Source organism: Sciurus carolinensis, chromosome 2 (genome assembly GCF_902686445.1).
Source record: "Sciurus carolinensis chromosome 2, mSciCar1.2, whole genome shotgun sequence".
Taxonomy (NCBI): domain Eukaryota; kingdom Metazoa; phylum Chordata; class Mammalia; order Rodentia; family Sciuridae; genus Sciurus; species Sciurus carolinensis.
The window spans coordinates 19,498,540-19,511,440 of NC_062214.1; the positions used below are offsets into that span (position 1 = coordinate 19,498,540).

Below are 12,901 nucleotides of genomic sequence, written 5' to 3' on the forward strand. Positions count from 1 at the left end.
CAAAGGGGCACCAGGATGACTATACCTTTTATTTTATTTTTATGTGGTGCTGAGGACCGAACCCAGGGTCTCCCACATGCAAGGTGAGCACACTACCACTGAGTCACAGCCACAGCCCCTAATGGCCTATGCATAGTTTTTTGGGGGAATTGAACCTGGGGCCTTGTGCTTGCAAGGCAAGCACTCTACCCACTGAGCTACATCCCCAGGCCCCAGCATGACTATAGACGGCTGCAAACACCCTTGGTCATCAAGGTAGTCTCACCTTCCTGACGCTGCGTGACACCCTTTCAAACACTTTCATTTGCTCAAAGGAAGGCAGACCCGCGTACATGGGGAGGACCCGGAGGTGCTTCTTCATTCCAGTGCGAGCGAGGGCTCGGGCCTGCTCAATCAGCATAGACACGACAGTTTCCACCTCTTCCTAAATGTTGAATCAGAAACCAAAGAAACAGACCGATATGAAGCATGTCATTTTATCATACTGAAAAACAATGAAAGCTGGGATCAGAATTTTAATTTTGGTCAGATTCATGGATCTCAGTGAAACCACATTCCACAAATGCTAGAACAATAGTGCCAGAGGGGTAAAAATTTGAAACTATAAAATTAATTACTAAAACTAAACTACCTGTAGTTAATAGGAGAGTTCCCAATAAATAAAAACAATGACAATTTTATTCCATTTTTGTGTACTGAGAAAATAAAGCATTTCATGCGAATGGACAAGTTGTGGCCTATAAAATCATTATAAGCTTTCTCCAGAAAAGATAACTAACTGCAGAAAATGTTTTGGCAGTGGAAAAGGTTATGACTGTGAGGTAATTCTGAAGAGTGTTACAACCTTGAGGGTGCACTTGGGCTTATTCAGCTGTTTTTCCCAGCAAGATGGCCACTTACCAACTCCAGGATGAGTTGTAAAGGCGTCACCAGGAAAAGAGGCACACAGTGGCAACATGCATGCAGCAAGATGCACATAACGTAACATTCAATTTTGGCCAACAAAACAGTCCACACACTCAACTATCTAACTTATTCTGGAACCAGCTAGTAAATTTAAAATACAGTTAACCCTCTGTAGACAGAACAGGGAAAAGCGAATGATTCCCAATAATCCAGTTGGTACATGAATGACATTAAATCCAACAATTTTTTAAACAGTTAAGTAACTACAAAATAAAATGAACTAGTGCAATTATACATGCTTATAATCCCAGCTATTTGGGAGGCGGAGGCAAAAAGACTGAAAGTTCCAGGTCAGCCTGGGGCAACTAAGTGAGACTGTCTCAAAATAAAACATAAAAAGGGCTGGGGATGTAGGTCAGTGATACAGTACCCCTGGGTTCAAGCCCCAGTGCCACCCAAAAAAAAAAAAAAAAGTGAAACATGAAATAAATCGCTAAGGGAAGTGACAGGGCTGTATTTGGCGTGCTGCCCCGACATGTCTTGACATCAGGCCCGATGGAATTACCTGGCCAGTAAGAAAGGCAAGTATGTCTCCATCTCCCTCGGTCTGGTGAATTTTCACCACAGTTTCCACAGTTGATTTGATATAATCTGGAACAGGACTGAAAACACATGAGATAAATTCATCACTAGAATATGCTCATTAATTATAGATCAATTACCTAATAAGCTGGCAGCAAAACCTCAGGAAAGTTAGTTTGGGCCTGCCCAACAGGTAATTAGTGTGTGGATAAATAAAAACAAATATTCACTCTTTTTTATGCAGCATTCACTAAAAAAATTCCATAATTATACATAAACTGTGATTTTCAGCTATATTTGCAAAGAAACAAAAATGATATAATATGCATACAGATGTGCTGTCTTAACATACAAAGATGCCAGGCCAGGGCAAGCCTGGGGCTGTGGCTCCACTGCTGAAGCCCACCCTCGCCCTGGCTCATTTTCCCTGCTGGCCACAGGCAGCACATGTGGTTAAGTAAGCTAAGATGAATGTGCTCTCCAGCTAGAGCAACTCAGAAGTCAAGGTCACAACTCTCTGGACTTATCAGGCACTAGACCAGGTCCTTGGTCAGTTTGCCCAATTAGGTACAAGAATTACAATGGCCCCTTCCCTACTCAAGGCGATTCCTCTCAAAATTGCCAGCCAGGCCTTCTTGCTAAGGACATAGAGAGCTACCTGAATCACCAGTAGTACCCTCGGTGACAGGCATCCCTGTACACCTCAGTTCAGAAAACTCTCAAGCCCCTCCCTTCAGTCTTTCATCATTTTGCTCTTCATACAAATTTGCATGTCAGTGTCAAGAGTCTAAATTCAGCAGTGACCTGAGCAAAACCACGCTCCTCCTCAATGTGCTTAATTAGAGCTACAGACACAATTCTCTGTCATTCCACATTATAGGCCCAGGTTTCTAAACACCATCATCAAGAGTCAAACCTTTGTAGATAAAAGATATCCACCGGAAATGTTCGCCCTTCCACTGTAAGGATCACACATGTATCCCTGGTTGGATCACTGGTTTCGTTTTGATTAAAGAAATCCCGAAATTTCTAAAAAAAAAAAAATTTTTTTTCATTTTCTCTCAAAAAACAAAAAGGTCACAGTATTCATGGAAAGAAAATATAAAACTAGCAAAGGAGAGAGATGAGAGGTAGGGATCAAATTGTGCTTGTTTGTGTGCATGTACGTATCTATATAAAACAGAGATATGCACTGCAAAATAATTTTTATATTAACAGTCTTCTTATTGAAATTGTGGGGAATCATGTTTCAATGACACTTTACCAAAGGATGCCAAACTTGCAGCCAACAGGATGACATTATAAACTCTAGCCAATGACCACAGGAGATACCACCAAGATCCCTTCACGGTGAGTGTTCCCCCGACATACTAGGAGAAGCTGAGTAAGAAGAGCTAAGTGACCAAGTGACCACACTGGCAGTGAGTTAACACTAGATAAGAGGCTGCTGGTGCCAGGTGGTGAGGGGACACAGACATCTGGGTTGGCTGAGGGTTCCATTATTTGACGCTGATGACCTTCCCATTCCAGCTACATTCCAGTTTCCCTGAGGCCTGACATGTAATTGCGAGGCCTGTGCTCTTTAATTCTCTATCTTTTCTAAGTGTACAGAACATGCCCGTCCCCACTGCTGGCAACTCAGGAGCCCAGAAGCAGCACTAGTAAATGGAATCAAATACAAAGTGAATGGGCTTGGAAGAGTACTGCTAAAAGAATTCACTGATTTAACAATACACTGGGATGCTACACATTAGCCTTAGAGATGTCTGGGAAGAGGAAGCACAGACATCAAAGTGCCTCATGCCAACAAAAGAACTCTGTGTGCTACAGGGAATCCCACGTGGTACTACCCTTTACTTTCCTGTTGCCTGAATTCCCTCCAAGTCACTTTAGCCTTCCTGTATCCCTATCAAGTATACAGCACAGGCACACTGAAGTAAGTGAGAAGACTAAACATACCCCAAAATAACAAGCAGTCCAGGGAAGGCAGATGTGCAAAGAACCAACCATAGATGAGCCAAGGAAGAGGATCATAGTTATCACTCTGAAGGGGCCTGAATCCATGCTGCCTGGGCACGTATTTGATGGGCAAGATGAGGTGAGGATGGACATGATATTATCAGACCTGTGTTCTGGATCTTGAACTCTGGTGGCCACTTTAGAGATGGGCAGCAGGAATAAGAGATAGGAGCCAAATAGACTAATCAAGGCAGCTGTTCAACTGGCTCAGGGGAAGAGAGAAAGCATGAGCTGGGAAAACAGGCCTTGACAATCTGTGAGTGCATGCACACATGTTCCCGCTGGGGGTGGGGGGGGGGTTTTCTTACTCAGAGATAAAAACTTCCTAAAGCAAAGACAGACTCGGGCCTGAATGACTATGATCACAAGTAAGGGACTGCGACAGAAAACTCAAGAAGACCGTGTTTATGAGTTAAGGTGATCCCTCAGCAGGCTGCTGGAGAGCTCAGGCTGGTGCACAGAAGCACAGGCAAGATCGCCACAAACACGAGGTGTTGGCTGAATCAGGGGCCATGGGAGTGGGCAACCTTAAGAGGAAGAACAGCAATTCAAGGGGCCCAGGAGGAAGCTACTGAGGAGGCAGGAGAGAGGGAAGATGGTGGGGCTACAGAAGCTGCAGGAGGAAGATTGGAAAAAGGGTTTGGTGGAAGAGCCAAATATTACCAGAAAGGCATTCTGAACAGGGAGGGAGATGATGCCCTGACAGTATTATTGGAGAGGATGGCTGCTCTCCATCCTCTTAACTGCTTAACAGCACCACATATTCCTTAACTGCCTAGGAATATGTGGTACTGAAGAGCAAAGATGGGAGGTTACTCTTTCAAGACAAATAATTCAGCAGGTACTGAGAAGATCTTTATTTGGAAATATAAAATACACAATAAAGCGAATAAATCCAGTATCAACAGTGCAAGAGTCTTGAGGTAGTATCAGAACTGGAAATGAGCTCAACACCACTGGAAAAAGATTCTAAGTCAGGTTCACAGGAGGTGGCATCACAATGACATAGAGACACGATAATAAACATAACAAGACATCTGGAAGAGGACAATCTCTGAAAGAAATGCAAATGATGGGGACATCTGCTGGGCTGTCCTCTAGCTCACCATGATTTCCTTCCCTGGTAGCTGCTTCTACCTGATCCACACAAGTGGGCTCCCAGCAGCCATGTCTACCCCTTGACCAACAATTTCTAGCCCATGCAGAGTGGTCCCAGGTGGGAGTCAGAGCCCAGGTGACCTCAAGTTCCTTCTCCAGGAATTTGAAAAGGAAGAAAGTCTCCCTCCAAGTAGTTGAAACTATGACAAAAAGTATGGTAACTGTCAGCAACCATATTTTCTATCATGTGGACAGAAAAAACAACACCACGTGATACAATGGTTAAGAAATACTTTGCAATGAGCCAGGCCCAGTGGTACATGCCTGTAATCTCAGAAACTAGGGAGGATGAGACAGGATGGTCACAAGTTTGAGGCCAGAAACTCAGTGAGACCCTGGCTTAAAAGAAAAAATAAAAAGAGTTGGGGGTGTAGCTCAGTAGCAGAGTACCTTTGGGTTCAATTCCCAGTCCTCGGGGGAAAAAACCCTGGTAATTATACCTTGTCATAAATGTCACTGTTTGGTCATGTATGTAACTGTTCACTTAACTGAGCTTACATTCAAAGCAGCTAAACCCTCAAAGCAAGGGCGTGATCAGCCCCATACACTCAACTTATCTCAGCCTCCCCACAGCAGCCACCAGTGTCTTCCTTTGCAGGCTGGGCCACCCTAGTCCCCGAATGAAACCAGAGCAGGTACCACATCAGCAGCCCTATCCCTCTGGGCAATTTGGTATTAGTCTGTCACCTACAGCCAGGGGCCAGAGAAGGTTCCAGGAAACCCCAGGCCTCTAAATCACAGTGCTACCTCAGCCATTTCTGACCTGATCCCACAAAAGCGCCTCACTCTTGTCCTCTCCTGCCCACTCAGACCCGCCCCCTCACCCTCTCGCCCTCACACATCACACCCACATGGACCCACACCTACCCACCACACCCTCACAGCATGGACCCACACGCTGATCCCCTCAGCCCCATAGATCCTCCCTCACAAAGGAGGAACTGACGCATAGGTAAGAAAGGGACAAAGGAATAAGTGACCCTGCTCACCACAGGCCCAGCTGAGTGTTGCTGAGGTCCCAGCAAGCCCTGCATCACAGCACACCATGGTATGACAAAGCTCCTACACACTGCCTTCCCGTTTGAAAGAAGAAAAAGAATACTTCCAGGAAATCACCTATGTCTATGTCAACTAGTACTGGTAGAACAGTGGCTATTTTTTTAAATCTCTGTGTGAAAAGACAATGAAAGGCAATTCTGAGCAATTATTATTGATTAGCAACAACTCTAGGAAAAGACTTGGACATTCTAGTTTTCACCAGAACTAAAGCTATTTGGGACAGTTTTAAAATTTAATTTTTAAAAGAAAGAGGAGGCAAAAATCAGAAGTAAAACAGAGATAGCCTGTGTCAGGAGGCCATGGAGGAAGAACTGGAGTAAGCACTGTCCTCAAAAGAGCATTCCAGTCAGCGGGTGGCCCAGGGCTGTCATCCCAGCAGTTCAGGAGCTGAGACCGGACTGCAGCTTGAGACTAGGTTCAGCCACTTAGTGAGGGCCTTAGCAACCTAGTGAGACCCTGTTTCTAAATAAAAACAGCAAGGGTGCAGCTCAGTGGTAGAACACCCCTGGGTTCAGAGAGAGCATTCCAGGAGACACCAGGAGCGAGGGAGATGAGAACTAACTAAAGAGGGCAACAAAGAGGCTCTGACTCAGAAGTGGTCATGGGCGGCCCTAACAACAGACTCCGAGAGAAGGTCTGAGAAGCCCACCTGAGTACATGTGCAGACACTTGTCTTAGCCACACTGAGCTTTTCCTTCTCCAAGTTGTTCTGCATTCCTGAAGCTACAGGGAGACGAAGGACTAGGAGCCAGAGCCAGAACATTTTCACATCTCACCTGAATTACAGAACTGGCCTCCTAACTGGCATCTCTGTATCTACTCCTGTGTCATCTGCACACCATCCAACATGATTTTTCTAGAACCCAAATGATCAAGTCATTGCTCTGCTTCACCTGCCCCCACGGCTCCCAAGCAGGTGCACAATGTAACCACGTCCCCCTTCACTCAGTCAGGCCTTCCAGCATCTGACCCTTGCCAACCTCTCTAGTGTACTCTCCCACTGCTTCCCACTGGATCAAAATTTATTCAACACAGGCATCAACTCTGTGACAACACTGTTTTGGAAGGAAGGAGATATGGTCTGATCAAGACTGGAATGAAATGATGTGAGATCCATGGAAATTGCCTGAGGAAACAGTGATCTAGAAAGAGGGGTCCCCCAAGAGCAGATGTATCCTGTTCTTTCTGAGGAACAGCAAGGGGACCACTGTGGCTGGAATGGGGGAACACGCAGGAGGTGGTGGAAGGAGAGGAAGTCAGAGCAGTGATTGGGGGATGAATCATCCCTGCAGGGCCTGGCAGGCAAGGTGAAGATTCGCGGCTCCCTGAACTCATAGTTTCTTGCTACTGTGGTTCTGTACCTGCTCAGGAAGACCCTCCCCAGTTTGCCCACCTGGAAAACCGCTATGCATCTTTCTCAGGAGCTGAGATACCACCTCCTCATTGACCGTTTCTGGATACTCCCTAGTTTGCTGGAGTTAAGTGCTCCCTCCTTGACTACCCATACTTTAAGTTCACCAAACTGTAAATACCTACTTACATGTCTGCTTCCCCTAAGGAGCTGGGAAGTGTGTGGATCCCCTGCAGCTAGTACAGTGCTTACAGACATAAATAGCAAATGGCCAAAAATATCTATAGAGTTGAACCACTGTCTGAACTAAAATATTAGTCAAGAGAAAAATAATGTAAACCTAGCCATAATTTTTTTCAGAGCTAGGGATGGAACCCTGGGCCTCACACATGCTAGGCAAGTGTCTACCACTGCAGCCCCAGCCCACCATGAAAAATTTTAACTGGAAATTATTAAATGTACAAGTGAAACCTCAATTGTGCATGTGCATGTGCGCATACACACACACACACACAAAAAAAAAAAAAAAAAAAACACTAAACACATAAGGTCTCATCATAAATAAATTCAAGCCTCACACAGAAAAAAGTAATAAAAAGAAGTCGCCCGTGTGGGGAGAAAGACAGCGTGTAGAGAAATGAGACAAGTAGGTAATCATGAACTCCCTTAGTTAATTACAGGCTAATTTCCACCCACATGCTGAAAAGGAGTATCCTGTGATCATATGAAATCTAGGACAGCAGATGGTCCCATAAGGAAGGCAGGCCATTGCCAAAGATGAGCTTTTGCCACAGCTCCCTTCCAGAGGACACGTCCAACAATTCCAGTGCTGTGGGGAGAACAGGAGGAAGGGAGAAGCCTTTACCTCTGCATCCAGAGTGGCTGAAGCCACAATCAGCCGAAGATCTCCACGCTTTTTCTGAATCTAAAAAAAAAAAGCATTAGGAACAATGGTAACAGTGCAATATTTATGGATAAAATAATCTGATGGATGACATTTTTGTTTCCCCCTTTTGATTTTGTTTGAATTTTCCAAATTGCAACAGTTGGAAAAGCTAAAACAAAAATAGCCACACGCAGTGGCACACACCTGTAATCCCAGCAGCTTGGGAGGCTGAGGTAAAAGGATCACAGGTTCAAAGCCAGCCAACTTATGGAGGCCCTGAGCAACCTAGCAATACCCTGTCTCAAAATTAAATAGAAAAAAAGGGCTGCAGAAGTGGCTAGGTGGTTAAGTGCCCCTGGGTTCAACCCCTGGTACAAAAAGAAAAAACATAAAAACAAAACTCTGGCAGTGGAGCCATACCTTTTTCAGCAAGCCAATGGCAATGTCGGTGTACAAGGTCCTCTCGTGAGCTTCGTCCAGCATGATGGCACTAAAATCAAGGGACACTGTCAGTGAACATCGAAACAATCACCCCATCCAGGCCACCAAAGGAACCTGTGGGTACTCAGCCCTCCCACAATCACCTCGGATCAAAAGGAAATCCAAGTCACTCTGACAATGAAATAATTCTTAAACTAATAAACATGGTCACTTCAACATATCTTGGTGAAGAAAGTGGTGATTTACTGCTGACTTTTAAAGAGCTTCACCAACGCATGGATTCCTACAGGATCTATCATGTGATTTCCAATAACAACACAATCTATGTGCCACAGGGCATATAAATACCAGAACGAGGCCCAGTCACCTTAAGTCTGGCAAGCCGTAGAAACAAACAAGCAGGCAGGTGATCACAGCTGGGACACACATGTACCACAGAGCCTTATGCTGTGTGTGATGGGCAAAGACCATGAAGGAGAAAATGATTAATTATCTGGACTCTGGGCCTTATATTCAACAAAACACTGCCCAGTTAGTTCTCCACAGTCACTATCAACCCAGGGTGTGACAGAGCAAGGTAGAAAGGACAACTCAACAGGCTACTGAATGACAAGAGGGCTGAGGATATAGCTCAGTGGCTGAACATCTGCCTAGCATGCATGAGGCTTGGGTGCAAGGCCCAGCAACACTAAAAAAAATAAACAAACAAGTAAGGACAGAGAATTTCTGTGCCCGTTTTTATTTACTTTCTGTGAATAAAAAGCCAGACTCCGGGCTGTCTATAAAGGGCTACACTATCCAAATTCTGAGTAAAACATAAAAGGTCAACACAGCCGAGGTTAAGAGAAAAGCTTTGGGGCAGCTGAACACAGATATGAATCTCACCCATTGACATAAATACTGTTTAATCTATTTGTGGACTTTGGAAACTGTAGGGAAATTATAGGAAAAACATATTTACCTATATTTTGTTAATAATGGATCAACCATCATTTCCCTCACCAGCATTCCATCAGTAAGAAACTAAAAAATAAAAATACAAAATTCGTTTACACTGTATACTAATGATTCTCTTTTTAAGTCCAAGCACAACTCCATAAAGTTCAAGTATTCTGTTTGTCGGCACAGGTACAGGACAATTCCTACAAAGGACTGTGAGGAAACAGCCCAACATTTTTATTATCAAGCAACAGAACTGTTACCAAAATAGATTTCAAACATGGGGTCCCTGCTGGGCTTGCACGTCTCTTAGCAGAACTTCACATACCAGTTAAAGTCCGTTTCCTCTGGTCCTGCAGACAATGGGGCAATGAAGACAAACCTGTGTCTGCCCAGGGAATGCTGGCAGTCTGAGATAACTGCTTTTACAATTCCCAAAGACTGGACTGCAGCTCCTGAGGTTCTTTACCTCAAGTTCTACAGAGGTTATTAGGGAGCCAGGTGAGGTTGAGTTAAGAACATAGGTTACAGTGTCACGCCACTGGGACTTCGGACCTGGCCTCCACCTCTTACTTGCTGTATAAACCTTGGGCGAGTTCTTTTCCTGTGAGCCTGATTCCTCATTTGTAAATGAAGTAATAAAGGAATCTACTTCACAGAGATATCATGAGAACTAAATGAGGTGGTACAGACAGTGTTTAGCACAGGAGTTTACACCAGTACTCAAGAACACCAGTTCTATTGCCTGTGAGTGTTTGTAAAATACTTTTGAAATGTGCGGTAATAACTGGATGCTGTCAGACTCACCACAAACACAGTTGCTACGTTAACAAGACCAAACACCTCCCTGTGTGCTATGTATGCTTTGCTTTTCTTGTTTTGGTTTAAGAGCAGGTTGCATTTCCACCACAGTCCACCTGGATCTGTACCTGCCTCACACACACACGGGAACAGGAGTGAGAACTTGCCACTAATGACAAACCACAGTCGAGAACCAAGTGCCCTGGAGTTATAGCCAAAGGAAATACAAAAGTTTCTCATGAAGGACTCAAAAACAATCATGTGGTTAGTGATCCACTGAAAATTAGCTAGATTAAATATATCAGATGGTACAGAAGAATAGTCCCTTTACCCTAGCAAAAGGAATGTCAGTGGTAACAAAATACAGAAATTTGGAAAACAAGAGCCATATTTTTTATAAATCACTGCATTGCTCATTGAGTTCATCTGATTATTTTCAATTTTTCTCTGTTGCAAAATAAAAGGTAACTGAGATTTTAATAACCAATCTTCATCTCATCAGAGCATTTTGATCACTCTTTTATTGCACAATCTGATTAGACTTTGATTCCAGCTTAGTGGTACACAGTACAGCCCTGCTGAGTTGATTATACGACGATTACTATGATATTATTTTGAAGTTAGCAACTAGGCCAAATAACACACAGAAAGAATCCATTATCATACAAAATAGGAAAGATCTAGCTAGTGAAAACATCATCTATGAATTCTACACTTCATCAGTTTATACCTTGTCCATTTTTACCTCTTTAACAGACCTTTTTCTGTATTTAGCTAGCTATAGGAGTCAGTGGGAAAAAATAAAACAGACCTAATAAAAGACAGTTTTGAGTCCCAGTGCTGTCACAGACGGGCAAGCCATTTAACCTCCCCTGCCCTCACCTCTTCATCTGTAGGCCAAGGGCTAAACCTTACTCCTGAGTTCCTTTCTGAGCCAAGATTTAAGGACACTGCATAAGAGCTCTGTAATTCCCAGCAAACCACAGTGCCTGGGGCCAGGACGATTTCCCACACTTTCTGCCACGGCTTCTGTGTCCTATACTCTTCCTCCTTTGACACCAGGAAAAGCAGCTTGAACACCTCACCTTAATTCTCGTGGCCAACGGGTCGGTGCAGTCATCAAAGCGGATGCAGTAGCCCACCTCGTGGCCCAGCACTGCACCCCTCTCCTCGGCTACTCGCCCTGCAACCTTTGGGAAGAAAGATCATGCTGAAAATAGAGACACGGCAATTACTGCACAGAGCACATACTCGGATAATCTAGAGGCCATTTATTAAACAGTACTGAACACCATGGAAAGTAAGAAGAAAAGGAGCAGGATGTCAGAAAATAAGTATGAAAACCTCTGTATTTACTAACTGATGCATTTATATACCTCATTTCATCCTACCATGGTCTTGGGGCCACTTATAAAAGTAGACAAACTAAAAATGAAATCATATAAAGATGTTATAGATCAAGATCAAAGAAATAAGGCGAGGGGTGTGCAGTTCAGTGGTAGAGCACTTGCCTAACATGTGCAAGGCCCTGGGTTCAATCCCAGTACTGCAAATAAATAAATAAATTTCAAAGAAATGACCAATAAAATTCTAAAGATTTACGCCAGTGAGAAAAAGAAATTTAAATACGTACACTAAAGTTATCTGAAACAAGCTAAGCCACAAATTCTCTTCTAAATTTTGTGGCCAAAGTAAAAAGGAAACAAAAGAAATGACAATATTTGCCCTGCTCCAAAAGAAAAAGCACACCAACCTGTGACAACTTTTCGCTTCTCCATTCTTAAAATAAAGCACCTTCCCCTGGTTATGGAAGCAGGAGAAACACAATGATCAAATTCAAAACTGGGCAAAGTTCAATCTCTCTTTGGAGGCCGAAAGAGCCAATACCTACACAATTCTCAATAGTACCACAACTACCAAGATCCCTGAAAGGGGAAATGAAGAAGGCAGGTTTTAAAAATAGGCCAGATGAGAAGACTAAGAAAGGATCCAAGTTTGCACAATAAAGTAAAAGAACACAAAAATAATGTATTATAAAGACCGTATACTACAAAAAGAATTTCACCCACTGACTTATAACAAATAAAAAATTAGTGTAAGGGAAAATATTTAAAAGAAAAGTCCAATGAGCAAAAATCCCTGAATTATCCCCAAGAAGGCTATTCAAAGGCTATTAACAGATTAATAGAAAATATTTGAAACAGTAAATAAATGTAAGCCATGCATGGTGACTCATGCCTGTAATGCCAGACACTGAGAGGCTAATGAGAGGAGAATCGCAAGTTTGAGGCAATCCTGGACTCTTAGGGAGACCTTTTCTCAAAAGCAAACAAAAATAAATAAATAAAAGACCAATGATGATTTTTAATTTAATTTAAAAGAAATTAAAATTCACTATATAAGCTACCTGAGAGTCAAAGGGAAGCAACATGAACAGAGGCCACCAGGACTGGCACAACCAACCAGGTGTGGCAGGCAATCAGTTGCCCTCCACAGGTAAGTCAGCCGGCACCCCTGAAGTTCCTGAGGCCCAGTTTGGAATGTGGCTGCCATAGGAGGTGTCCTGCAGCAGAAATTACTGACTCAGCCATCAGGACCCAAGAGCCCCAGGCTCAGGAGCAGAGGCTCCTGCACAGCTCCTAGCCACGCACACCCAGTGTTATCTGCCCATCACTGTTTAAGAAACTCAAGAGCAGATGAGGATCAGAAGTGGCTCTGCCTGGTCTAGTGACTTGAAATTACAGCTCTGGCAGGCCAAA

General features: G+C 43.7%; 1 protein-coding gene across 4 annotated transcripts in view; it reads right to left on the reverse strand.

Moving 5' to 3' along the window:
- The window catches only part of Dhx35 (DEAH-box helicase 35), a 75,427-nt gene that overhangs the window by 32,428 nt on the left and 30,098 nt on the right, over positions 1-12,901 (reverse strand). For all 4 annotated transcript variants that reach the window (XR_007107244.1, XM_047541478.1, XM_047541477.1 and 1 more), the window contains exons 5-11: positions 11,228-11,332; positions 9,364-9,425; positions 8,382-8,451; positions 7,941-8,000; positions 2,405-2,517; positions 1,472-1,568; positions 266-424 (exon numbers count right to left, since the gene is read on the reverse strand). Coding sequence is in view for 3 of the 4 variants with exons in the window: in XM_047541478.1 (XP_047397434.1) it covers positions 266-424; positions 1,472-1,568; positions 2,405-2,517; positions 7,941-8,000; positions 8,382-8,451; positions 9,364-9,425; positions 11,228-11,332 (666 nt within the window). In the remaining variant the exon portion in view is untranslated. The remainder of the gene's footprint in view (positions 1-265; positions 425-1,471; positions 1,569-2,404; positions 2,518-7,940; positions 8,001-8,381; positions 8,452-9,363; positions 9,426-11,227; positions 11,333-12,901) is intronic.